At 41.7% G+C, this 27392-nt stretch overlaps 1 protein-coding gene across 1 annotated transcript in view; it reads right to left on the reverse strand.

The window, feature by feature from the left end:
• Window positions 1-27392, reverse strand: part of THSD7B (thrombospondin type 1 domain containing 7B) — a 1126819-nt gene that overhangs the window by 372702 nt on the left and 726725 nt on the right. Inside the window, exon 11 of the mRNA XM_067742059.1 lies at window positions 26891-27006. Coding sequence (XP_067598160.1) covers window positions 26891-27006 — 116 coding nt within the window. The remainder of the gene's footprint in view (window positions 1-26890; window positions 27007-27392) is intronic.

Consider the following 27392-nt stretch of genomic DNA (forward strand, 5'->3'; position numbering starts at 1 on the left):
ATCTTTGTCTGGTTTTGGTATCAGGGTGAAGGTGGCCTCATAGAATGAGTTTGGGAGTGTTCCTCCGTCTGCTATATTTTGGAAGGGTTTGAGAAGGATAGGTGTTAGCTCTTCTCTAAATGTTTGATAGAATTCGCCTGTGAAGCCATCTGGGCCTGGGCTTTTGTTTGTTGGAACATTTTTAATCACCGTTTCAATTTCAGTGCTTAATTGGTCTGTTCATATTTTCTATTTCTTCCTGGTTCAGTCTCAGCAGATTGTGCATTTCTAACAATTTGTCCATTTCTTCCAAGTTGTCCATTTTATTGGCATAGAGTTGCTTGTATTAATCTCTTATGATCCTTTGTATTTCTGCAGTGTCAGTTGTTACTTCTCCTTTTTCACTTCAATTCTATTGATTTGAGTCTTCTCCCTTTTCTTCTTGATAAGTCTGGCTAATGGTTTATCAATTTTGTTTATCTTCTCAAAGAACCAGCTTTTAGTTTTATTGATCTTAGCTATCGTTTCCTTCATTTCTTTTTCATTTATTTCTGATCTGATCTTTATGGTTTCTTTCCTTCTGCTAACTTTGGGGTTTTTTCGTTCTTCTTTCTCTGATTGCTGTAGGAGCAAGGTTAGGTTATTTGAGATGTTTCCTGTTTCTTGTGGTGGGATTGTATTGCTATAAACTTCCCTCTTAGAACTGCTTTTGCTGTATCCCATATGTTTTGGGTCGTCGTGTCTCCATTGTCATATGTTTCTAGGTATTTTTTGATCCCTCTTTGATTTCTTCAGTGATCTCTTGGTTATTAAGTAGTGTATTGTTTAGCCTCCATGTGTTTTTATTTTTTACAGATCTCTTCCTGTAATTGATATCTAGTCTAATAGCGTTGTGGTCGGAAAAGATACTTGATACGATTTCAATTTTCTTAAATTTACCAAGGTTTCATTTGTGACCCAAGATATCTATCCTGGAGAATGTTCCATGAGCACTTGAGAAAAATGTGTATTCTGTTGTTTTTGGATGGACTGTCCTGTAAATATCAATTAAGTCCATCTTGTTTAATGTATCATTTAAAGCTTGTTTCTCCTTATTAATTTTCATTTTGGATGATCTGTCCATTGGTGAAAGTGGGGTGTTAAAGTCCCCTACTGTGATTCTATTACTGTCGATTTCCCCTTTTATGGCTGTTAGTATTTGCCTTATGTATTGAGGTGCTCTTATGTCGGGTGTGTAAATATTTACAATTGTTATATCTTCTTCTTGGATCGATTTCTTGATCATTATGTAGTGTCCTTCTTTGTCTCTTCTAATAGTCTTTACTTTAAAGTCTATTTTGTCTGATATGAGAATTGCTACTCCAGCTTTCTTTTGATTTCCATTTGCATGAAATATCTTTTTCCATCCTCTCACTTTCAGTCTGTATGTGTCTCTAGGTCTGATGTGGGTCTCCTGTAGACAGCATATATACGGGTCTTGTTTTTGTATCCATTCAGCCAGTCTGTGTCTTTTGGTGGGAGCATTTAATCCATTTACATTTAAGGTAATTATCGATATGTATGTACCTATTCCTATTTTCTTAATTGTTTTGGGTTCGTTATTGTAGGTCTTTTCCTTCTCTTGTGTTTTTTGCCTAGAGAAGTTCCTTTAGCATTTGTTGTAAAGCTGGTTTGGTGGTGCTGAACTCTCTCAGCTTTTGCTTGTCTGTAGAGGTTTTAATTTCTCCATCAAATCTGAATGAGATCCTTGCTGGGTAGATTAATCTTGGTTGTAGGTTTTTCTCCTTCATTATTTTAAATATGTCCTGCCACTCCCTTCTGGCTTGAAGAGTTTCTCCTGAAAGGTCAGCTGTTAACCTTATGGGGATTCACTTGTGTGTTATTTTTCCCTTGCTGCTTTTAATATGCTTTCTTTGTATTTAATTTTTGATACTTTGATTATTATGTGTCTTGGCATGTTTCTCCTTGGATTTATGCTGTATGGGACTCTCTCTTCTTCCTGGACTTGATTAACTATTTCCTTACCCATATTAGGGAAGTTTTCAACTATAATCTCTTCAAATTTTTTCTCAGTCCCTTTCTTTTTCTATTCTTCTTCTGGAACCCCTATAATTCGAATGTTGGTGCATTTAATCTTGTCCCAGAGGTCTCTGAGACTGTCCTCAGTTCTTTTCATTCTTTTTTTCTTTATTCTGCTCTGCAGTAGTTCTTTCCACTATTTTATCTTCCAGGTCACTTATCCGTTCTTCTGCCTCACTTATTCTGCTATTGACCCCTTCTCGAGGATTTTTAATTTCATTTATTGTGTTGTTCATCATTGCTTGTTTCCTCTTTAGTTCTCCTAGGTCCTTGTTAAGTGTTTCTTGCATTTTCTCTATACTATTTCCAAGATTTTGGATCATCTTTACTATCATTATTCTGAATTCTTTTTCAGGTAGACTGCTTATTTCCTCTTCATTTGTTAGGTCTGGTGGGTTTTTACCTTGGTCCTTCATCTGCTGTGTGTTTTTCTGTCTTTTCATTTTGCTTATCTTACTGTGTTTGGGGTCTCCTTTTTGAAGGCTACAGGTTCGTAGTTCCCATTGTGTTTGGTGTCTGTCCCCAGTGGCTAAGGTTGGTTCAGTGGGTTGTGTAGGCTTACTGGTGGAGGGGACTAGTGCCTGTGTTCTCGTGGATGAGGCTGGATCTTGTCTTTCTGGTGGGCAGGTCCACGTCTGGTGGTGTGTTTTGGGGTGTCTGTGGCCTTAGTATGAAATTAGGCAGCCTCTTTGCTAAGAGTGGAGTTGTGTTCCTGTCTTGCTAGTTGTTTGGCATAGGGTGTCCAGCACTGTAGCTTGCTGGTCGTTGAGTGAAGCTGGGTGCTGGTGTTGAGATGGAGATTTTCACCGTTTGATATTACGTGGAGCTGGGAGCTCTCTTGTGGACCAGTGTCCTGAACTTGGCTCTCCCACCTCAGAGGCACAGCAGTGACTCCTGGCTGGAGCACCAGGAGCCTTTCATCCACACGGCTCATAATAAAAGGGAGAAAAATAGAAAGAAAGAGGATAAAATAAAATGAAATAAAGTCATTAAAATAAAAAATAATTATTAAGAAAAATGTTTTAAAAAGTAAAAAAACAAACAATAAAAACGGACAGACTAACCCCTAGGACAAATGGTGGAAGCAAAGCTATACAGACAAAATCTCACACAGAAGCATACACATCCACACTCACAAAAAGAGAAAAAGGGGAAAAAATAATATGTCTTTGCTCCCAAAGTCCACCTCCTCAATTTGGCATGATTCGTTGTCTATTCAGGTATTCCACAGATGCAGGGTACATCAAGTTGATTGTGGAGCTTTAATCCGCTGCTTCTGAGGCTGCTGGGAGAGATTTCCCTTTCTCTTTGTTCTCACAGCTCCCGGGGCTCAGCTTTGGATTTGGCCCCGCCTCTGCGCGTAGGTCGCCGTAGGGCGTCTGTTCTTCGCTCAGACAGGACACGGTTAAAGGAGCTGCTGATTCGGGGGCTCTGGCTCACTCAGGCGGGGGAGGGGGGGGCGGGGGGGGGTAGGGAGGGGCATGGAGTGCGGGGCGGGCCTACAGCGGCAGAGGCCGGCGTGACGTTGCACGAGCCTCAGGCGCGCCGTGTGTTCTCCCGGAGAAGCTGACCCTGGCAGTGGCGGGCTGCACAGGCTCCCCGGAAGGGGGGTGTGGATAGTGACCTGTGCTCGCACACAGAATTCTTGGTGGCGGCAGCAGCAGCCGTAGCGTCTCATGCCGGTCTCTGGGGTCTGCGCTGATAGCCGCGGCTCACGCCCATCTCTGGAGCTCCTTTAAGCAGCGCTCTTAATCCCCTCTCCTCATGCACCAGGCAACGAAGAGGGAAGAAAAAGTCTCTTGCCTCTTCGGCAGGACCAGACTTTTCCCGGACTCCCTCCCGGCTAGCCGTGGCGCACTAACCCCTTGCAGGCTGTGTTCATGCCGCCAACCCCAGTCCTCTCCCGGCGCTCCGACCGAAACTGAAACCCGAGCCTCAGCTCGCAGCCCCGCCCGCCCCGGCGGGTGAGCAGACAAGCCTCTCGGCCTGGTGAGTGCCGGTCGGCCCTGAGCCTCTGTGCGGGAATCTCTCCGCTCTGCCCCCCGCACCCCTGTTGCTGCGCTCTCCTCCGTGGTTCTGAAGCTTACCCCCTCCGCCACCCGCAGTCTCCGGCCGCGAAGGGGCTTCTAGTGTGTGGACACCTTTCCTCCTTCACAGCTCCCTCCCAGAGGTGCAGGTCCCGTCCCTATCCTTTTGTCTCTGTTTATTCTTTTTTCTTTTGCCCTACCCAGTTACGTGGGGGGTTTCTTGCCTTTTGGGAGGTCTGAGGTCTTCTGCCAGCGTTCAGTGCGTGTTCTGTAGGAGTTGTTCCACGTGTAGATGTATTTCTGATGTATCTGTGGGGAGGAATGTGATCTCCGCGTCTTACTCTTCCGCCATCTTTCAAATCTCCCAGAATTCAGTTTTAAAGGGATTTTCCCCCTCCCTATGATGTAAAGTGCCTCAAATTATGACCAAACCTATAGCAGAGTTGGGTACGCAGAACAGACATGGTTTAGCAGGTGTAATAGGAAACTCAAGGGCACGCATCCTCTACATTTGGGATGAAGTAGCCAATATAGTCTTCTCACATTGTATTGTTGTTTTAATTTTTTGGCTGCACTGCATGGCATGTGGCATCATAGTTCCCCGACCAGGGATCGAACCCATGCCCCCCGAATTGGAAGTGTGCATTCTTAACCACTAGGGAAGTCCACTAGGACCGCCAGGGAAATCCCTTCACACACCTGTATTTTGAAGCCAGCACGAGGGCAGCAGTTTTGTATCAAAGTAGGACAATCATTCCAGAAATCTGAGAATTAGCAAGAAAGGAAGTGGATGCCCCTGATAGCACCCAACATCATGGTTTGAAGCAGACAAGAGAGGATGAGCAAAAGGCCAAGTAAAAGCTCTCAGGAAGTGATGTCAATGTCTCCCTTTCCTTTGAATACACAAGAAGAAAATGATTTCTGGGAAGTAATAGAGAGAGGCAAAGACCGTGGCTTTGCAGGTGGAAAACATTTGTATTACATATGTATCTAAAAAGTACTAGAAATTTCCTGGGATTATCACCTTAATCTATATCAGATCCACTTCTAGGCATTTTGCATATACTCTCTCATTTTATTATTACAACACTTTATGAGGTTGGTATTATTACTATTGTTGTTTTTATTATTATCATTATTATTGTCACGATACCCATTTTGCAGCTATGAAAATAGAGGGTAGAAGAGGTAAATAATTTCCACAAAATCACCTACCTAGGATTAAAGTCTCAGCTAAATAGACATCAAAACCCATGATTATTTTTATAGAAGACTTTATAGTAAGATGAAGAGAAATAAAAGGGCATTCCAAGTCGTAGTTCACACTGCAGGTTCTTTGTTATTCCCAAGGGATACCTTTTCTTTCTAATCGATTCTTCAACAGTACCCTGTTGGCAGAAGGCTTCAAGTATCAATAAAAGCAATGTTTGTAGGGCTTTGTGAGTGATGCTTTCAACCTCATTATGAAAAGTAACAATAAATTGAAGTGCCTGTTCCCAAACATAAACAGCCGCTCAAGCATGATTATGTCTAATAAACCACTAGTCTACATTCAATTTTAATTTATGCATATTTATCATTAATAAGTCATCAGGCATAATTAAACTGAAGTTATTAATTATAGTCAAACGAAGTTAACATTTAGAAAAGATGGCAACTTAAAGATCAAGAGCCATATTTCAGAAAGGGAATATATAAGTGGGCTACAAACGTTGAGGGATATTTATAGATTCTCTGTGAAGTCTTTCCCAGAAAGATGGTAGCCTAGGTGGAGGAAACGGTGCATAAAGAGTACCTCTGGGTATTCACAGCCAGGTAAGCTGGAACACATTACACTGAATTGAAGAGTCATGGGTGTTGAGCCCTGATACCAGGGTTATTCAGTCAATGACTTGAAGTAAAGAACTGGACCTCTAAATTTCCAGTTGATTGGAAATGTGAGAGCAGGGAGCAAGTAGAGCCTGGCAGAGCACAGTGAGTATAAGCACTGTCTGACAGGAGTTGGAGATTCTCCTAAAGGCAAGAGGATGTGCAAAGTAGATACAGGATGGATAGGTAACAGCAATGCACAGAAGTCATTCCAACACCCATCTGCGGAATTCTCATGGTACGTTTATAAAAAATGACCTCTCTGGCTTTCCCTTGTTTCTCAGTTGTCTCAATTACTAATAGGTCTAATTACAATTGTCTCTAATTACTAATAGGATTTCAGTAACCCACTCTGCTTCTAGGCACCAATATCCTTCCAGGCTTATCGCCTTGTAACTCTTGATTCCCACCTGACACCCTTTTCTCCTCCCCACTTACACGTCCTGTTCACCATTAAACAAACAAAACCAAAATTCTATTGATCATTCCTCTCTAATCAATCGATCTGGAAGCAAAAGGATGGCACCAGTGATATTTTAAGATCCATATCATATAAACAACCACACATTAAATACGTCCTGGGGTGGAGTTACAACTCTAGTGCCTATTAGATTTCAGACAGTTCCTTTAAACACGCTAAGCCTCAGCTTCCTTGGCTATAAAACAGGCCAAAGATAAGTTTTTATTTCATGTGATTTCTTTGAGGATTAAATGAGATACTGCATGTAAAGCATGTCCACGCTGTGTGGTACAGGGAGTCTTTCCCAGCATAGTAAAAGTTCATGAGAGAAGGTGAGAAGAAAGCTTTTGAAAAATAGTAGGAGAAAAGCTTCAATAGTTGAGGCTGTTTCTAATTAAAAGAAAGATGTGAAAAAATGGTCTTCTATTCAGTTCTGGGTCGCATTCATGTTCTGAGCATCTAAAGGTAGACCACGAGTGGCTTGAAATCCTTCCACGTTTCTGGTAAATTAAACTCCAACTGCAAGGCAGTTAGCACCAGCCATCTTCTGATAACACTGGAGAGGGATGAGTAGGGTGATCAAACATCCTGGTTGCTCAGGGTAATCCTAGTTAATGCCTGTTATCCTGACTTAAATATTAATAGCTCATCTACTCACTTTCAGAAAGGCCTCATTTTGTATAAAAAATTATGTGATCACTCAGAAAAAGACCATCACTCCCATATGAATGCAAGGAACAAGCACATTTTGCTTCTCACTGCACCGAAGGGTTGCATTTCAAATGTGTGGAAAAAGCAGACTGCACTGCTGTTCTTATCAATTCAATCTGATCACTGGACCTTATTGCTTCTTGCCACAGAATTCTGCTTGAGACAGCAGGTCATGCAGCCCAAGAAAACTGTTTTGTGCCCCAAACACACTTGCTTATGAATCATTAAATTAAAAATTAAAGGGAAAGTAGAGTATAAGGCTTACCTCAAAATCATCGACTAGAGCTACGATATGTGTTGTTATGATAGGAACATCACACAGAGATGCTATGTAACTAAAGAGAACTGGCATTGAATCAAACTGTGCAAGAATATGAGGAGAAAACAAGTTTCACTTGGCAAAAATTCCAAATGGTCATTAAGAAGTCTGTTTCCAAGTCGATTCTACAGACAGAGATTAAAGTAGGATGTTAGGCAGCCCGAGTTTCTTGAACCTCAAATCCCCTAAAAAGTAGATTCTATCTACTGATTCATCATACACAAGAGAATATCCCTTTCTAGCTTATTCACAACCATTTTTGAGATTCAGAGCTCATTTCCTTTTTAGAAAAAGTACCAAACCAGGATTCACCAACCCAACTGTCTCCCACTTAAATTTGGAGAAATACTGTGACATCTGAGTTCTCAGAAGGAAACACTTACCACATACAGTGTTGTCATCACTGATAAATATTTATCAGGTATCTGCTATATATGGAGGAGACACATGTCGGTGCTGTGTGTTATACTGAAGTATACATACATGCATTATTAAATCTCCCCAGGGGAAGCCTCCTGCACTGTTGGTGGGAATGTAAACTTATACAGCCACTATGGAGAACAGTATGGAGGTTCCTTTAAAAACTAAAAATAGAACTACCATAAGACCCAGCAATCCCACTACTGGGCATATAGCCAGAGAAAACCATAATTCAAAAGGTCATGTACCACAATGATCACTGCAGCATTATTTACAATAGCCAGGACATGGAAGCAACCTAAGTGCCCATCTACAGATGAATGGATAAAGAAGATGTGGCACATATATACAATGGAATATTACTCAGCCATAAAAAGAAATGAAATTGAGTTATTTGTAGTGAGGTGGATGGACCTAGAGTCTGTCATACAGAGTGAAGTAAGTCAGAAAGAGAAAAACAAATACCGTATGCTAACGCACATATATGGAAACTAAAAAAGAGGTACTGATGAACCTAGTGGCAGGGTAGGAATAAGACACAGATGTAGAGAACCAACTTGAGGACACAGGGGTAAGTGGGAGCTGGATGAAGTGAGAGAGTAGCACTGACATATATACACTACCAAATGTAAAATCGATGGCTAGTGGGAAGCGGCCGCACAGCACAGGGAGATCAACCCGATATTTTGTGACAACCTAGAAGGATGGGATAGGGAGGGGGGGAGGGGGGGAGGGAGGCTCAAGAGGGAAGGGATATGGGGATATATGTATACATATAGCTGATTCACTTTATTGTACAGCAGAAACGAACACAATATTATAAAGCAATTATACTCCAATAGAGATGTGGAAAAAAAAATCTCCCCAGTGAAGCAGAAGTGAAACATGATGGATGGATAATAATGTAGAAGTTCTCTATAGTTTTATAAGCATTCAGAAATGATAGTATAAACGTTGTATTTACTATCCAAAGGCCATTAATCTGGTATGTTCTCTCTTTGCTCAAGGAGGAATGGAGGGCTGAAGTGGTGAAAATGCAATGCCCTAGAAGAACTATGAATAGGAAGTTTTCATCTACGTCCTTCCTATCCATCTTGGTCTTCTATATATAGAGCAAATACATCAAGAGCAGCCTCCTCCCCCAGAATTCCCTCCCAGCTGAGACCTCCAAGTACTTCAAAATGAACACTGAGCCTGTCTATATATGGATGAAATTAAACAAAATCGCAAAGCTTTTCTGCTAAACTTCCCAGGAATGTTAAAAAAAAAAAAAAAGGTTCCAGGATACTCATATACGTCTTTCATTTTGAAATGTTGCCTGAAAAAATGTATTCTATATCCTTAAATTTTCATAATCATCATTCACTTTGCAACAGAGGCCAAATTCAATGGCTCTGGAAATAGACAAGTCCTCCAAGGCTCTGATTTCTAAGCCCAGCTCATTACCAAATTGCTGTATGACCTTGGGCACTGCACTTCACCTTTTAGAGCTTCAATTTTCTTGCTTGTCCTATGTGGGTAATACCGTTGAGCCAACTCACAGGATAGTTGCTAGGAATGCCTAATTGAATGAGATTTAAAGCATTTTGTAAATTTTATATATATACACACACACACATACAGATATATATGTGGCCACTAAGCCACAGATATATATGGCCACTAAGCTTAATGCAAGCCTTTAACACAGATTTCAAAAGGAGCAACTCATGTTTGTATCTGCATAAACCATCAGGATGACAGTCAAGGCAAGTAGACATTTTCCTTCTATGGCAGGCACTCACAGAAGCCTATAGGCAATAGTTCTCATTTCTAGGGACTATCTCCAGTGTCCTCTACTTCCTATCCTCAACCACCAATGCACTTAAAACATCTCCAATTTGGAGAGCTAACCTTACAAATAGTGACTGGCCCTTCCTCTCTCTAAATATGGAAACTAACACTTACACAGTTGATCTAGCTGTCAGTTTATTCCATGTGGTCCTTAACCCTGGCTGCATATTAGAATCTGAAAGGGTGCTTTTATAGACTCCTAACAGCCCTCAATCCAAACCATTTAAATCAGAATATCTCATGGGTGGAGCCCAAGCAACCGTCTATTTAAAAAAATCTCCAGGGCAGAGAACCATTGATTTAGCTCTTGGAGAGCTAGCATCTCCTATTCGTCCAATATGTAAAATAGGAAAGATAACGCAGCATGCTTAACCAAGCAATAGAAAACAAATGAGTACCAGCTAAATCATTACTGCTCTCGGCACATTTAAAAAATGCAGCCTGCCCTCTAGCTAAGTATGTCCTAATGGGTGTAATTAGAAATGTGTGCTATAAAGGAGGAGGGTTAACAACACTATAATGACGTGTTGCACTTGTCTTTTCTTTTTGCCAGTGTGTGAGGGAATGACGGGGATTTATTTTCCCCTCAACCTGACCCCTTTTCATTTTAGCAGATGAAATGTCTAGAGGCTGCCTGCCACAGGGCTACCTAATGTGTTCCACTCCGTCAGCATTAAGACTAAACTACACTGCAACGCCATATTGCACTGTATCCAGGCAGGCTTTTGGGGGGCACAGATGTCATCTAAGATACAAGCTCAAGATGTTGCTATCATTATTAGGCATGGATCCAGATTTATATATTAGAAAAATACTTTTAGATAAATACATGCTGCCCTATCCCGTTAATGCTTTACGCTTTCATGGACATGAAAGGATGATATTCACGCCCAGTATTGTGCTGACAGCTAAAGGACAGAAGGGTTTCCAGGTCAAGCTCATGTTTCATAGCATAGTAAGAACACAACTCAGGGGCACAAACTTCAGAGGCTTCAGAGATAGAAACTTCAGCTAGAAACTTCAGAACCTCAGATCCTTCAAACTTCTTACAAAAGTGAAATGTATCACTTGGCCATTTGCTGTATGGATGGAGTCTGCTATGTTGTAAATGCACCATCGCTCGTGACGGCTCAACCACATAAATCCTGGTTTCTGCAACTTTCTGCAACACCCTTTCCAGGATGTGTCTACATGTAAAAATTAATTTACCTGAAATGTAACCTGTGGGGAGTCAATCACACATTAATATCAGTTATGATATTAAACTCTTTGGTTTGGGAATCATGGTAAAACAAGTTAAAGAAAAATAAGTGTGAAGGCAAACCGACTGAAATAAAGTTTTTCATTCAACTATAAATATTAACACTAATTATCCCTTTTATGCATGAGGTACATGCTATCACCCGTCTTGCTGTTTTGTTTTGCAGTGTCAACCTAAAGTCACTACGTTTCGAAATTTCTTTTTTGGCTAAGTGTTGATGGAATAACAACACTAACTTTAGAATCAGGGAATCTAGAATCCCAGGTTTGTGAACTTGGGAAAATTACTTATCTCCTGGTGTCACAAAGGGAAATAATTAGAATACCTTCTTTGGGACTTTGAAGAAGAAGAATTAGATAAAGCGATGGATGTAAAGGCGTTAGTTCAGCGTTTGGCATCCGGTAAGTACATAAAATTGTTAATTGGTAGACAGGTTAGTGTGGTAGACAGGTTAGTGTGGAGGATAGGGTAAGTGCATTTCCTCTCCCTCTTCATCTATATAACCCCTCAGCTTTCTTTGAGACCCAACAGAGGATCATCTCTTTCAAGTCTTTCCCACCCAACCCTCACCCAAGGGGCCCTCCCGCCATGCTTCCTTCCCTCTGCTTCTACAAAATCTGTGCTGTATCCTATTGTCTTCTTGCCTCTTTCTGCCTCCAAACAGTAAGCCTCCTCAGGTCTTGTTGTAGCATGTAAACCTGGTAGACAACTAATGAATGATTGCTGAATAAATAAAAGGATGAATGAGTGACGGTCATGTCTGCATGAACATATAAACATCGACCAAATATTTATTTTCTTAAAAGGGAAGTTGGAGATATTAGTTTCTACCCATAAGGCAGAGAACATGTCTGGAGAAACTCTGCTGGCATCGGAAAAAACAGATTGCTGGAGAAGTTTGTTTTTTAATTTATTTGAAAATGCTTATCTTTTTAAATTTTGGAAATTTTCAAACATATTAAGTACACCCAATGTATCCATCCATCAGCTGCAAAAATTACATGCCAAGCTTGTTTCATCTATACCCCTACCCGCTCATTCACACCCAAATTATTTCAGAGAACATTCTGACATCATATAATTTCATCTGTAAATATTTCAGGATAGATTTATAAAAGATAAGGGCTCTTTTATAAACAAAACCATAGGAACACTATCATACATAGAAATATTAATACCAATTACGCTAAAATACTTATAAACACCCAACTGTCATTGAGCTGCAATTTGGGTCCAGTTGTTAACTGGGCTACAATTGGCTGATATGTCCTATAGGAGCCTCCTCCTTTTCTTTTTGTTTCCTTTGCAATTCTCTTTGAAATGAGTTAAAAATATTTTATGAATGCATTGTTTAAAAATTGGACATTAAGGAAAAATTTTGGAGTACTGGCTTTTGGGAAAATTTCTCCATTGCTTTTAATGGATGTCATAAATCAGGGAACAAGAGACAAAGCCTGTGGCCAGAGTATTCTCCCCTACACACATACACATGCGCGCGCGTGCGCGCACGCAAAAAGCCTGAATCCCTTAGTGTGTGGACTGGGAAATCACCTGTTTTGACAGAGAGAAAAGTGGGGTGCTTGTCTGTCTTGGCCTTGGTTCGAGAAGGAATAGAAAAAAAAGAAGTCACCCAGAGATTTGCTAATCAGATGCCTACAATTAATATACGTGTGGAGCTGGAATTTTCACTATTCTCTCTGGAAGCAGAATACATAAGACGTAACTGTTCATAAGGTGTTCTGGATTATTCTGGAAGTGGAATACTGAAATCCTCTAGGGAGGAGATACTGTTCTAGAAATTGAGAATACAGCAAAAGAAAAACATTATTCCTGTACTCATAGACTTTACGTTCTAGTGGAGGGAGACAAATAGAAAATAAGTGTCACATGTTTAGTGTTTCATACGGCAATTAAATGATGTGCAAAAAGCCAAAAAACAAAACAGAACAAAGCAAAATGTAGAAGGGAGTGCTAGGGAATGTGTGTGTGTGTTAGGGGGTAATTTTAAACTTAAAAGCCTCAATGAAATCATTCCCATTTTTCAGGTCAGAGAACGGAGGCACCGAGAGGTTTGGTACCTTGTCCAAGGTGCCAGTAAAGTGATAGAGAGAAGACGTGAAACCCAAGCAGTCTGGGTCCTGAGCCTGTGTTCTTACCTGCTTTGCTTTGCTGTCACCCTCCCCCACTTCGTTGCAAATCCCTCTGCTCCTTCAACATTCTCAGCCACCTGCAAGAATTGCAATCCAATACAACGGTAATCCAATAATCTGGGTTAATGTCATAGTCACGGGGTATGACAACTGTTCCCAGGAATCAAAACTCCAAGTCAGTTAGGATCCTTGGCCCCTAGAGGAAGCCTATGAGCGCCAGGACCAGCATCATGGGCATATGATCCGTGCGGGTTCACACGGGCTCAGTGGGGCTCTTGGTTTAATGCTCTCCCGCAGCTAAAAAGTGCTAGTAGTTTTTCAGCAAGGCACTCACGTTTTCGTTTTGCACTGGGCCCTGCAAATTATATTGCTGGTCCCTGCTAAGAACAGATGATGGTAATGTGGTGAATTAGTGAGAACCTCTTTGTCTTCGGGCTCATTATCCTCTTTGGAAGTATATACTCAGAGAGGTGACTAGGAAGGGTTTGCTCCATCCTGGAGTTGACAGTTGCTTATTGTGTGTTTCTCTCTTAGCACTGAAATATCTCGAGCCAGAAAGGATTTACATAATAATCCAGTTACGTGAACTCCACAGGATGGGCGAAGAACTCAGTACACACCGGGTCATGAAGACATGCTATTAAACAATGTTGAGTTATGGAAATTTATATGCTTACCTACACATTTTATTTTTATTCAAGAAAACAGATTCTCCTCATTTCTTGGCCAGATAATTGAATGGCCTCATACTTTTCCCAGTGGTTTCCAATGCTGTTTAACTTCATAATTTTCTGTACTATTTTTCTTCCCCTAAAACACGAGTCTGATTTTATCACACCCATGCTTAAAATTTAACTTGTCTATCAGAATTCCAGGTAATGTCCATACTTCTAAGAAAGGCACAAATCTCTTCATGAGCTGGCTCCCGCATGTCTCTCTAGCCCTATTTCTTATCACTCTCCCATATGAACTATGCAACTGAAGCATCACAAGCTACCTGTAACTCATTTAATTAAAATGGATTTTCATGCTGCCAAGCCTCTTCACACACATCCCCTCTTCTATCTTTAAGATACTTGTAGTCCATGTTAACCTGGAAACTCCTGATCTACCAAATCTTGTCTCCTCTAACCACTTAGCTAAAGCAAGACACCCTCCTCCTGGCTACTTAATACCCTGTGCTCATTCTTCTTATAAAAGAATATGTTTACATACTTGAATCCCCTAATAAAAAGCCCCCCGATTAAAGTAACCTCATCTTATTCATCTTAATGCTACTAGCAGTTGGCACAAAACTTGGTATAGTCAGCCCTATGCAAAGCTTCCCTGAATGAATGATACCTTCATCCATTATCATTCATTCAATAACCCTTTAGGCACTTACTTTGTGGCAGCGTTTCAGTGTTTCTAAACAGTGAACAAGACAAAGAGCTTATGAGTTTCTAAACAGTGAACAAGACATAGAGCTTATGTTCTAGCTGGGAGACTGGGCAGTGCAGTGAAGAAACTAACACGGGGTGATGAACAAGAAAGAGAAGGGGAAGAAGGTGATTTCTAAGGTAGTCAGACAAAGACTCTCTGAGATATGGCATTTGAACTGAAAACAAAGCGTTGATCAAAAGGCACCCATGCTAAAGGCTGGGAGAAGAACACCTTAGGGAGAAGGAATAGCAAATGAAAGTCTGAGCAAGATAGAACAAGCGTGGTCAGAAAGGAGGCCAGGGAATTCCCTGGGGGTCCAGTGGTTAGGACTGCACGCTTTCACTGCTGAGGGTCCGGGTTCAATCCCTAGTTGAGGAACTAAGATCCAACAAGCTGCACGGCACGGCCAAAAAAAAATATTTTTTAAAAAAGAAAGGAGGCGAGCATAACCACAGGAATTTAAACAGTGGAAGGTAGGGCTTGAGTTCACAAAGTCGCCTATTAGAAAGAGACGGTGAGAGCGGGGCCTCCTGATGATTTCGACCATGTGAGGGGAGGTCCACTTCCACAGCCCTCATCATCCCTGGACCCTCCCTACCTCCCGTACTTACGTCTCCTTTGGGAAGGATAAGTGGCCCCTAAATCATGACTTTGCGAGAAAGAAGTGTACAGACATGGCTCTTCTTTCTCTCGCCTTCTCTTTCTTCGGGATACATCTGCTCGGAGGATGCACGTATTCTGATCTGTTTTTAACCAGACTCATTCAAGTTTTTAGGTGTCCAGCAGGGGCTGTGATCTGGTAGTTAAGCCTGTCTAATTCTTTTTTTTTTCTTTTTTTTTTTTTGCGGTATGCAGGCCTCTCACTGTTGTGTGGCCTCTCCCATTGCAGAGCACAGGCTCCAGACGCGCAGGCTCAGTGGCCATGGCTCATGGGCCCAGCCGCTCCGTGGCATGTGGGATCTTCCCGGACCGGGGCATGAACCCGTGTCCCCTGCATCGGCAGGGGGACTCTCAACCACTGCGCCACCAGGGAAGCCCAAGTCTGTCTAATTCTAGGGTTGAGAATGAGCTAATATTTTGATCTCCCTCTGCTTTGACGAACTCAATTGTCACTGAATTTGGGAGGGGGGAAATAGGTGAGAAAAGATAGACACCCCCCCTCAAAGTCTAAAACCCCATGTGAGCTTGTTGGTCACGTAAAATGTTATTTCATGTTCCATGCAATGTAATACAATATATATTTACCAAACTCTATTATTGTCCTGCTAGAAGAGTGTGTCTCTCTCTCTTTCTCCCTCTCTCATTTTCTCCTCACACATATGTGCGCGCACACACACACACACACACACACCACTAAGTATCTTCTGTTTATAAAATTAACAATTTTTGTGGCTTGAGCTTGAGTACTCACAAATCCTACAATTTACCCAAGGAAGGCAAAGTATGAATCAGAGGACAACGTGGGTATTCTCAACTGAGCAACTATTGCTGAGGTAGCCTCTTCACGTAGGATAAGAAAACCCTAGGGAGCAAGCTGGCTTATAAACTCTGTAGTTCCAAGTTGACATATTAAGATCACAACATTTAACTCTAACTCTAGGCTTTGTTTTAGTAATACAAATTAAATCATTCATAAATCTACCACCAGGAGTCAAAAACCAATGAGTCAAAACCTCCTGAAACCACGCTTTCATTGAAAGTCATCTTAAAATTGGACCAAAGCCAAGGAAGTGAAAAATAATTAATTCATTCTTTTTAATTGTAGAAAACGATTTAATAAACTGAAAGTAACACTCCAGCTAAAGCAAAACTAATTTATTCTATTTCTTTGTAGAAAGTACACTGAAAGTCTAAAAATAAACTTCTAATTAGAATGGGTACCTTGATTTCTAAAAGGCAACTCACTCACCTCTATAGGGAAATAAGGATTACATTGTGTTGCATTGTATTGTCTGAAGAGAATTCTAGAGATATGAGAAAGAAACCAGACGGAAGTAAAAACATTTTGACAACAAAGAGCATTCACATTCAAGGAAACACAGACTTTTGCTAACCATAAACCATTATGAACATCATGTAAGCCACAGGATTTATTTATGGTAATGTAGCTTGACTGTTGAATGAAGAGAAATAGTGTTTGAAAGCAACTTTTAGATGCAGACTAGAAGGCATAACAGTGGATTCCAGGTGTAAAAGACAGAAGAACCTCATGCATCAAATCTACATTCGATTCTTTTGTTTGCTTTTTTATTGATTTGATTTTGTTTGGTATGTTAGCTTTTTTTTTTTTTTTTTTTTTTACAGTACGCGGACCTCTCACTGCTGTGGCCTCTCCCGTTGCAGAGCATAAGCTCCGGACACGCAGGCTCAGCGGCCATGGCTCACGGGCCCAGCTGCTCCGCGGCACGTGGGATCCTCCCGGACCGGGGCACAAACCTGTGTCCCCTGCATCGGCAGGCGGACTCTCAACCACTGTGCCACCAGGGAAGCCCCGCTTTTTTTTTTAAAGACAGCCAAGACAACACTGTTTACGATAGACAATGGATAGGAACAATAGCATACGTATTTTGATATGAATTCAAAGTACACGGAGACTCCATATTTTGTTTGTTTGAAGTAAACTTTCTGGCTCAGATCACGCCCAGGGTGAGTGCCTTCTCCCTCCTCCCAGTTTCTGTTCTACATGAAGCTGTCATTCGAGTGCATTTATAACCCCTGGAGCTTCATTTTCCTTTTCTAGATTTCTACTTAATTTACGACAGCTCTCTTCCTGAGCTGAAGCTTTGAAGTGAAAAGAGGATGATGTTTGTGGTGGAAGCAGGCGGGCAGGTTCTGCACTCCTCTGCCTATATATAGTTCAGCACTGAGAGGGATGGACAGAAACCTAAGGAAGTGAAGGGAGTCAGGGTCTGAGTTCTCTCCCAAAGGGCTGAGCATGGGTGTCCTGGAGAGGCTGGTCTCGGCGGTGAACAATCAGTGTCCCTATCGGTTCCTGCTGCCTTCCAGCGCCACTGTCCCCTTCCCCTTCTAGATGCCTCCTGACCTGAAGGGGGCTGATGAATCCACGGGCTGCTGCGTGATTGAAGGACCAATCTGATACAAACTGGGCCATCAGACTCTCTTACTTGGTAAGCCGAATAAAGACCCTGAAGGGAAGGAAGCTTCTGTGGGTGCTGGGTTCTTGACTTCCCCGGTGTTTTGTAGAGTAAGGACTAGAGAGCCATTCTTGGGCTCTATAACTGCTACTTATGAGAGTAGAGATTCAAAGGAAGACTGTTAGAAGGGGCAGGACAGCAGGTATACACAGAGAAGCAGAGATGGAAGAATCACACTGATTCTGACAGTTGAAGAGAGAACCCTCAGCTCCTGTTTGCATTTCTAGTTATTATATGTCCATAAATGTTCTTTTTCTTATTTTCGGACATCTGTGAGATTTCCTGTCCTAACTTCCCAATAAGCCTCTTTTTACTTACTGTAGATTGGAAAGCTTCACAGAAAAACCTTTGATTCTTGAAAACCAAAATAGACTTGATTAGAACAATATTGTAGAGGGAAGTTACATCTTTTTTAAAGAATCCATTGGCTCATAGTTAAATTAAATATTTCTACAGGTCAGTGGTCCTCAAAGGTTAATGTTTCTTAAAATGACTAAGGCAGTTGGTTTGAAAATGCAGATCTGGAGGCCCCAATCCTGACTTCAAAATCAGAATCTCTTAGGGTTTTAACAAGCATTCCAGGTAATTCTGAGCTAGAATTCCATGGGCCACACTTTTAGAAACTTGTTCAAACTATTCTAAGTTTTATCCCTTAAACAATCCAGGCCACTGAAAGACTGCACATGACCATAATTCTGCATTTCAACATTATACCCTTCAGTCATATATTAAAAAGACTCTATGACTTTAATGCACTTCCTATAGACATATTGCCTCAGTTGATGACCTCAGTTAAAATGTGGAGTTCCAATAGGAAATTACTTTTAGGAATTAGCAATCAAATAGCCTTTGCTTCCCTTAGGATACTCATACGACTTCATTGAAATATCAATAACCCAAAGAACAGACTGACTGCACAAAAGAATGACTGAATGAATGAGTGAGTGAATGAATGAATGAATACAAGGGATGGAATGTGTTTCCACTTTAACCACATTTGCCAGGAAACCAGAGACAGATTTGATTCCCGAAATCCCACATCTTCTATTGCCGCCATCATCACGTGTTACAAAAGATATTCAGTTGTAAAGGCAGATCACCTTTCCTTTTAGCAGTCTGTTAGGTTTTGCTTAAGCACGTACGTTCTAACTAGCATCCATTTATTTGACACAGATATACTGAATTCTATTCTGTTTTAAGTTTCTTATGAGGCATTTTGGGAGAGAAAACTGAAAACGGTTTAGCTCTCAAAGACTTCGTGTCTCTTCGGAGAGACCCAAAACACGTTTACCGAGAGTGAGAATGCAAGCCGTTCAGACAGCGTTATGAGACTCAGGAGTGAGAAGTGGTTATTTCCAGCAGAAGGATCAGGGCAAGTTCTCTGGAGAAGGTAGGGCTTTACATCTGGTAAGACGGGCAATGAGTAGAGATGAGAAAGATACTCTAGGCAGAGTGGAATTCTGATTTTCCTTACTACCTTTTCTCACAGCTCCTTGAATCTCTGCAGAGCGCATACTATATTTTGTAACTGCATATTCATTTAGGCAATTATATATTCGAGGCCTCCATCTTCCGTCACTAGACAGCACTCACCACAGCAGACGGCTGTGTGTGTTTTCCTCACCACTTTACACCTATACTTACAGTACTTAGCACAGCGTCTAGAACACAGTGATGGTTCAGCAAATATCTGCTACCGAATGAGAGCCTAGGCTTCCTCGTGCTTTTGCCATTTATTCGTTTTGCAATCTTGGGACCCATAGCTAAGCCTCTATGTCCTCCTATGTAAGATGGGGTCATAATAGTCCCTTCCATATAGACATGAGGTAACAAATAGGACACTGTATGTCAATAAATTATAGCTATTATCACTTTGATAGGAAGAGGCAGTGATGTGAAGCAAAGTAGAAGTTACAGGCTTTTAGCAATAAGCGTTTGAACTTGCCTGGATTTTTTTCCCTGTAACTTTACAGGCTCACCAGGCAAAGCAGTGTAGCAAGTTTAATTTAAACTGGGTATTTGGACCTGGTCTTTGCTCCTGTTGGACGAGGTGGCCAGGAGGACCTCCCTTGAAGATCGCGTTCTTCTTTTATGGAATAGGACTAACAGAACGGCTGTTCCTGTATCACGAAACTGCCCTGATGGTCAATGAGAGAGCACACGTGAAAGCTCTGTGTGACCGATCTGTGCTGTACAGAGCCTGTGCCTCAGGATTGAGAGTACCTGGCTGTGAATCCTTGAATTGCTAGTAAACAAGCAAGATGAGCTGTGCCTCTGTGAAAACAGGGCTTGTTGTGGCATGAAAACAGGCAGTCCCTCAGGTCAGAGAAATCTGGATTCCAACCCTGGCTCTAGATCTACCACCTGGGGCCACTGGAGGAAGTAACGAAAAATCCCAGCTGGCGATACTGTGAACTCCAGGTCCCTGTAAATACACATCAATCTCTGGTCCAGAAAGAAGGGGGGCTAGAGGGTAGGAGGAAGAGTGTGGACTGAGAAGGCGACCCAGTCAGCTATTAAGTGGACTAACATTCGCTCTGAGCAAGGGGTGTAGGTAACGCCCGCCCTCTGAGCAGCAGCTCCCCTCATAACCCAGTGGTGTTCTGAGTACTGGGGCTATGTAGTGATCTCTAGGCTTTAAATTATAGACTAAAGGGGACACATCCTCCCCAATGGAGCCTATAAAAACAACGGCACCTATACTCTGTGTATTGGGGTTGTGGCTTGGGATGTATATGTAAGATACACATCTTATTTTATTTAGTTTTTCAAAAACACTTGGGAATAGAAAACATCCAAAATTTATAGAGGTTGTAACTTAGATTTAAATTAAGTCACTTTCTCAAGGAAAGTCATTAGATGATTATATTGCCTTCAACACTATTTTGGGGGCTGGTGTTCCAGGACCCAAATCTTCATTACTCAAACACAATAGACTCTTCATTCTTTTTTTTTTTAAACAATTCCTAAGATTTTTAAAAATTAATTAATTAATTTATTTTTGGCTGCGTTGAGTCTTCGTTGCTGCACGTGGGCTTTCTCTAGTTGTGGCAAGTGGGGGCTACTCTTAGTTGCGATGTGCAGGCTTCTCATTACGGTGGCTTCTCTTGTTGCGGAGCACAGGCTCTAGGCGGGCAGGCTTCAGTAGTTGTGGCGTGCGGGCTCAGTAGTTGTGGCTTGCGGGCTCTAGAGTGCAGGCTCAGTAGTTGCGGTGCAGGGGCTTAGTTGCTCCGCGGCATGTGGTATCTTCCTGGACCAGGGCTCGAACCCATGTCCCTGCACTGGCAGGCAGATTCTTAACCACTGCGCCACCAGGGAAGTCCCGACTCTTCATTCTTTGGGCATAAATTAGTACTCCATCCTCTATTTCCCAGGTGTAGAAAAGTATAGATGATGGGCCTTAGGGGGGAAGGAAGGGACCATATGCACTTGAAAGGAGTAAGTAAAGAGACAGGCTGATGCTAGTATGCCTTTGAGTGGGAGAAAGGTGATTTTTGACCTATTTGACATTCTGAATGACCAATACCTTTTCCCCTAACTGGCCTGGACGCACTGAACACTCTGTTAATGCTTTGATTTCATCTAAATGGAAGCAAAATCTTTAGGAATTAGAGCTGGTAGTAGGACAGATATGGAGTTCATTTAGTCATTCATTCAGCAACAATTACTAAACACCCATCATGTACCTTCTAGATTTTATAATCTAAGAAAAATACAGACATGGAAACAAGTGCATTATACCAGCACATGGATGACTAGATAATGCAGGATAGCAACAAAATAAAAGACAAGTTCCCCAGTCTTAAGGAACTTATATCATCATCATCATCAAAATTGCTGCCACGTGTCCAATTCTCATTTAATCCTATGAATTGGGTGCCAATATTATCTCATTTTAGAAAGGAGAAAACTGAAACACAACAAAGTTTAAAGTGCATCTAATACGACTTGTACAGCAAAGATCGGATTTGAACCAAGGAAGTCTAACTTGAGGTGCCATGTTCTTAACCACTAAATAGTACACCACCTGGACATTAAAAAAACATGACTGTCTTTGACACTGGAAACTCAAGACGTAACTCCAGGAGGTTTGATGCAGGAGCAAAGGATCCCACCAAATAAAGTTGCCTAGCAACTCCCAGCAGTAGTTTGCCTTCGGCCTTCCTATTACCATGACACTGCTCGCCAGCAGGCCCCCTAGAGATGAAAGTTAAAGGAGCTCCCTCAGCCTTAAATTATTAAGACTGACAAATAATTAATCATTAGCTCCATGGTTTCTAGGAATTTACAGGAAGACCTATTTTGAATATGCCACATTTTATCTACTCAAGTGTCTAATAACTTTACCTCTTACATATTTTTCCCTTCCATGGAAGTGATATACACATCTGGGCATCATGACAAAATTAGCCACTGGCAGTAAAAAGGGGGATAACAGTAAAACAAGGGTGGCCATGAGCTGATGGTAATTTTTACTTGGTGATGGCTGTATAAGAGTGCATTCTATTAATCAGTAATATTTTATATTAGCATTATATTAATTTATGTAGATGTCTGAAATTTGTATTATTAAATGTTGAAAATATAAAGTGAGCTCCTTTAAAGGTAGCTTGAGAGAAATCTTGGAAAATCAGTACTGATTTGTGACTTTAAAGTAAAAACATTAAATGGGATAGTTATGAGATCAGTGGCCAAGATAATTAATTTCCAATACTACCCAAGCAAACAGTTATCAATGATAATTGATAAATGTATGTGAAGATACCCTGAAAGGATAAAGCACTAAATGAGCGTGCCTCATCCCTGCCCACGTATAAGAGTCACTTATGGTGAGTTTTAATACTGCAAACGTCCCTTCAACGTGAAGAGATTCTAACGTGGGATGAGGTGAGGCATCTGTGTATTGAAAAAAACTCCATGGGGCTACCTCTACAATGAACAAACTGTAGCTATTATTAGGTAAACGGTACTGAGTAGTTATGCAGGTATTTGCGTTATAGGCTGAAGGAAGAATAGAGAAATTAGTAAGAACATCACCAAAGAATGGTTCTTGACCATTTGGCTAATTTTTTGCTGGGACTTAAAATTTGGAGAGTCCACAGGAGTGCCACAGCTTGATAGTTATTTGATTTGCTTCGAAGAATGTGGGACCACCATTCATCCTTTAAGGAGAGACTCAGATGAACAGGAACAAGAAGACAGGAAGCAAGGCTAGCCACTAGCTAGAGACTGTTCATGGCTTGAGAATACTTTTAAGTTGTAAGGATTTTTAGATCATGAACACAGCCAGAAGCAAATAAAACCTCATGGAACTCACCCATTACTAACACACAAATCACTCCTGGTACACTCTGCCCCTGGGAAACCACCTTGGCTTTCTGAGAGGTTTAGAATGGATTTGGTTTGGGATTCACATAATCAAGGGATTCTCTGGTCATACCAAAAACCTATTAAATCGTAATACCTTGGAGGAGGCCCCATGCATTGGGATATTTAAGAAATCTCTAGGTGATTCCGTTGTGCTGCCAAATTTAGGGACTAGGAGTCTAAGCTCTTCTCCACTTTGATGACTCAACCTGAAACCACAGGTGCAAAAGAGTTCCCCCATCCTCATTAGTGGAGGTTGCCACCTACTCAGGCCCATCCTTCTCTTGATCTCTCAGTTTAGGTTAAGCCACTTCACTCCACCCCACACCCCAATCTACCTGTGTCCCCACCTGTTGGTCTGTCCCTAGTCCACTCTTTTCACTTTATAACTTTGGCCATGTCATTGCCTTGCTAAAAAATGCCCAACCCCACCTCTACCTGGAGCTTTGTAATCAACATACAGGTTATCACCTTGGAGCTTGTAGAAAGGTCTAATTCCAGGTCCAGGTATACTGAATTAGAACTTACATTTTAATTAGATCCCCCAGGGACTTGTAAAAGCATTTCATTTCGACAAGTACTGCTTTAAGACACTATTTCCCAAAGTATCTTTTGAAGGATGTTCCCAAGAACAGAGAATCTACTGCCTGGATTCAAAACCACACTCTTCTCTCTCTTCACAGGACATCTGTCCATTCAAAACATATTAATTGAGTGACAACTATACCTTTTACTATGCTGGGTTTAGAGGATCTAGTGGTGAAGATGACAGAAGTGGTCCCTGCACTTGTGGACGTACACTCTAGCAAAGGCAACAGGATGCTGTGGGATGACCTAGTTAGTAAGGTGCATGGGGAGGGTCTACTGCGGTCTAGGAGATGAACACAACGTTCCTGGGGAAAGGCTGCTACAGCAGGTCCCTGCTGATCTAGAGGTCGGAGGACCAAGAAGGAGGCGCAGCTGAACACAGCTCCAGCACCACACAGGGCAGGTGCAAAGGCTTGGAACGACGATAGAATTGCCTGCCCCATGCCTACCCCACACAAGGCACTGAGGGCTCTAAGTACTTTCCTTATATGTAGGTGTGGTTATTAACTCTGTTTCACAGATGAGGAAACTGAGGCACAGAGAGATTAAGTAATGCAGCCACCGTCACAGAGCTAAACTTGGGACTCAAAATCCTGGCCATCTGGCTCCAGCACCTCTGTGCTTAGCCATCATACTCTACCATGCCTGAGCCGGGAAGAATATGAGGCATTCAAGAAGCTGAAAAACAGGCTGTATGCCCAGAGTTCAAGTAGCACTCGTTCATGGATCGATGATCCTTTTTTATCTTAAGGGAGGAAATACATCACCATTCAGTGGCAGCTTCTTACAACGCAAATTTTTGGAAACATCCCATAGTTATTGAGTCAGAATATCTAGTCATGGAGCTGAACATCTGCATTTTAATACTGCTTCCAGGTGATTCAGAATCAATAAAGTTTGAGAACCATAGATTTAGCTGTACCATTTCCTCCTATAATCTCCTCCCTAACACCATCTCCCCTAATTAACCCATAGTTATTTAAAAAAATATGGGTCCCAAAGTATAAACTAAACACGAGGGTAAACAGTATTGAAGCGGAAAGCTGGAAGAAATCTGAAAACGGAATCAATGCTCCTCCTGGTTGCTGGCTGCCAGGCTGTGAAAAGAATTATCTAGGCTTAAACAATTGGAGGTAAAAAGAGACCACAGAGGCTTAAAACTATTTTCATTACAATGCTAACCATGTAAATAACTAGTTGAATCCCTGGAAGTTGTAGTAAAATCTAAAATTGCTGGAAGAGCAATTCTTTCACATGCCCTATGATTCCTCCATCCTTAGGCAGCACTAGGAGAAGATGCTCATGCAGCAGAGAGAATTTTCTCGAATACAGAATGCATGCAATAGCAGTAGCTGAAGTAATCTCTGGCCACTGGGGCATATGGGCTCAACAGAACTAATATGCCTCCTTAAGTGTCAGGGGACCCTGACAGCTCTAACACCAATATCTGGCTGCCAGTAGGGTATTCTTTTTAATTCAGCCTTTTCCTTTCTTAAAACCATTTAACAGAAGAATTATGTTAATCTCTTATGAGGACGAAACTAAAAGAAATAGCTGAACTTCAATAAACCTCCATCATCATAGCTTATTTTATCTTCTTGCATTTTCCCAATGTTTATCTTTAAGAGCTTGAATGTTTTGCGGGTACATTACTATTAAAATTTCAAAAGCCAACCTGCTAGATGTTACCTTTCAAATGGTTCAGAATAGAGATCACAGCTTTTCTGTCCTACTCTGTCTGGAAATGACATTCCCCTGGCTACTCTACAAACCCTGTTTATCCAGATCAATCAGTTTGAATTTTCATTTAAGAAAATAAGTTTTGGAGCACCTCTGGAAGAGACTGCTATCTCCACCCCTCAAAAGATCAGATAAATATTCCGCTGTATTTTCAAAGCTCTTTTGTATTCCACACATTTAGTTCTGATTCTATCCATAAGCAAAGTTTACTGGATGCTACTCGGTTAACACTGACAAAGGACAGTTGAAATGGCAGTTAGAAAACCTTATGCAGGCGCCTCATCACGGAAATACAAGATACCGATGATGATCATCTCCAAGAGCTGTCATAATCCCCTTGCCAATCACTGAGAGGTGGTTTGAAGCGGCAGGCAGATCTGTGTCAATAGTGGCTATATTGTCATGCCACCGCCACGAAGATGTGGGAGTCAAAGAGCAACTGGGGGATCCTAGATGCACAGGGCCGGAATTTTCCGAGGAAAAGTGTTAGTAATCTCAATCTTTGTGGCAGGTTGTCTCTTCGCAGAACTGCATGCTTCCCTCTCCCTTCTTGCAGGAGGCTAGTGCAGAGATACAGTGAGAGCCAGGCCGTGCTTGAGAGGACGTGACAGCCAAGACAAGGCCAGGGAGGTGTGGATAAGACCCATTTTACTCTGAGCACTAGGGTCAATATTCTTCCGTCCTTCCTTTTCCTGGATGTGCCTTTTCTTGCTATGGCAGTGGTATGAGTCATAGGACCAAGGCTAGGGTGTCAGACTAGGGGAAACGGACCAGGTTATGAAGTTTAGGTCTTAGGCCAGAACGGAACTTTGGGACTAGGAGTTTTTGGATCTCCACATGGACTAGCTCCATCACGGGACTGAAATAAGTGTAGGGGAAAAGACCTGTTCTAAGAAAGGCAGTAATTTTACAAAGGTTCTCCTGTGTGTTTATTAGGACTTAGCTATTAAGTATCCTGGATCACAGCACTCCAAATACACCCAGATGTATAAAACATCACCGTTAAGAGTAAAGAAATAGAAATCATATATTGCCAATGTCTGTACCTGTTCAACACTTTTTAATGTATTGGCCCCTATTCTTCTATAGGCTTATATAATTTATCAGTGATGTGCATATAGCGTTTAAGGCCCTACATTCTAATGAAGATGCCTGGAGTCAGGCTTAAGCACACAGGAGCCACAAAGGAACTGTGATGGTATTCATGCTTTATAAGGAACCACGTTTGAATGGCTGTTCAAAATGCCACAACAGGGTTAATAGAAGATGAGGACCCCTACAACACACACGTGTAAAATAATGGCATGTAATATGTTTTCCCTGCCACATCTTAATGGATCTGGAAATCCAAGACTTCATTTACAAATGTTACAAACTTTGCTCCCAGGGTGACATGCAAATGGAAAAGAAGGGAGCCCCCGTACCACCATCTCTCGCTTATTTAGCAGTGGGAGAGGCATTCAGGAGATCAGGAAGGAAAGAAAACACTAAGAAAACAGCATCCACCTACCTGGTTGGCACAGCCTCGGGCAGGGCGTCCACTCACTGAAGGCGGTCACAAGACAGTCTTTTTTGCACGGGAGCAGGCAAGGGCGTACTGTTTCCGGCCGAGTAGATTCCGGACATCTGCCAATGTGAAGAGACCAGATCAATACTTCCTGGAGAAGGTAAGTGGTTTAGCCTAGACCATAGGATTTCAGAACTGAAAACACTGAGACCCTGTTGTTCCTTTTATAGATGTGGGAAGAAAGACCCAGGAGGAGAAGCTACTTGCCCAAGGGCTCAGAGCCAGAGGCAGAGCACAAAACAGACTTCATCTCTCTTGATCCAGAGACCAAAATAGTTTTCACTGGACCAGGAAAGGAATAACAATCGCTGAAACCAACGAAAGACAAATCCTAAGTGAATTTCTCCCCATTGCATGAATTCAAATAACATTTGATTTTTTTCAGAGTGGACAAATCTGATATATTTTTTGAAAAGTGTTTTATCCAGGGTAATACATCAATTCA

This window comes from Pseudorca crassidens, chromosome 6 (genome assembly GCF_039906515.1).
Source record: "Pseudorca crassidens isolate mPseCra1 chromosome 6, mPseCra1.hap1, whole genome shotgun sequence".
NCBI classification, from domain to species: Eukaryota; Metazoa; Chordata; class Mammalia; order Artiodactyla; family Delphinidae; genus Pseudorca; species Pseudorca crassidens.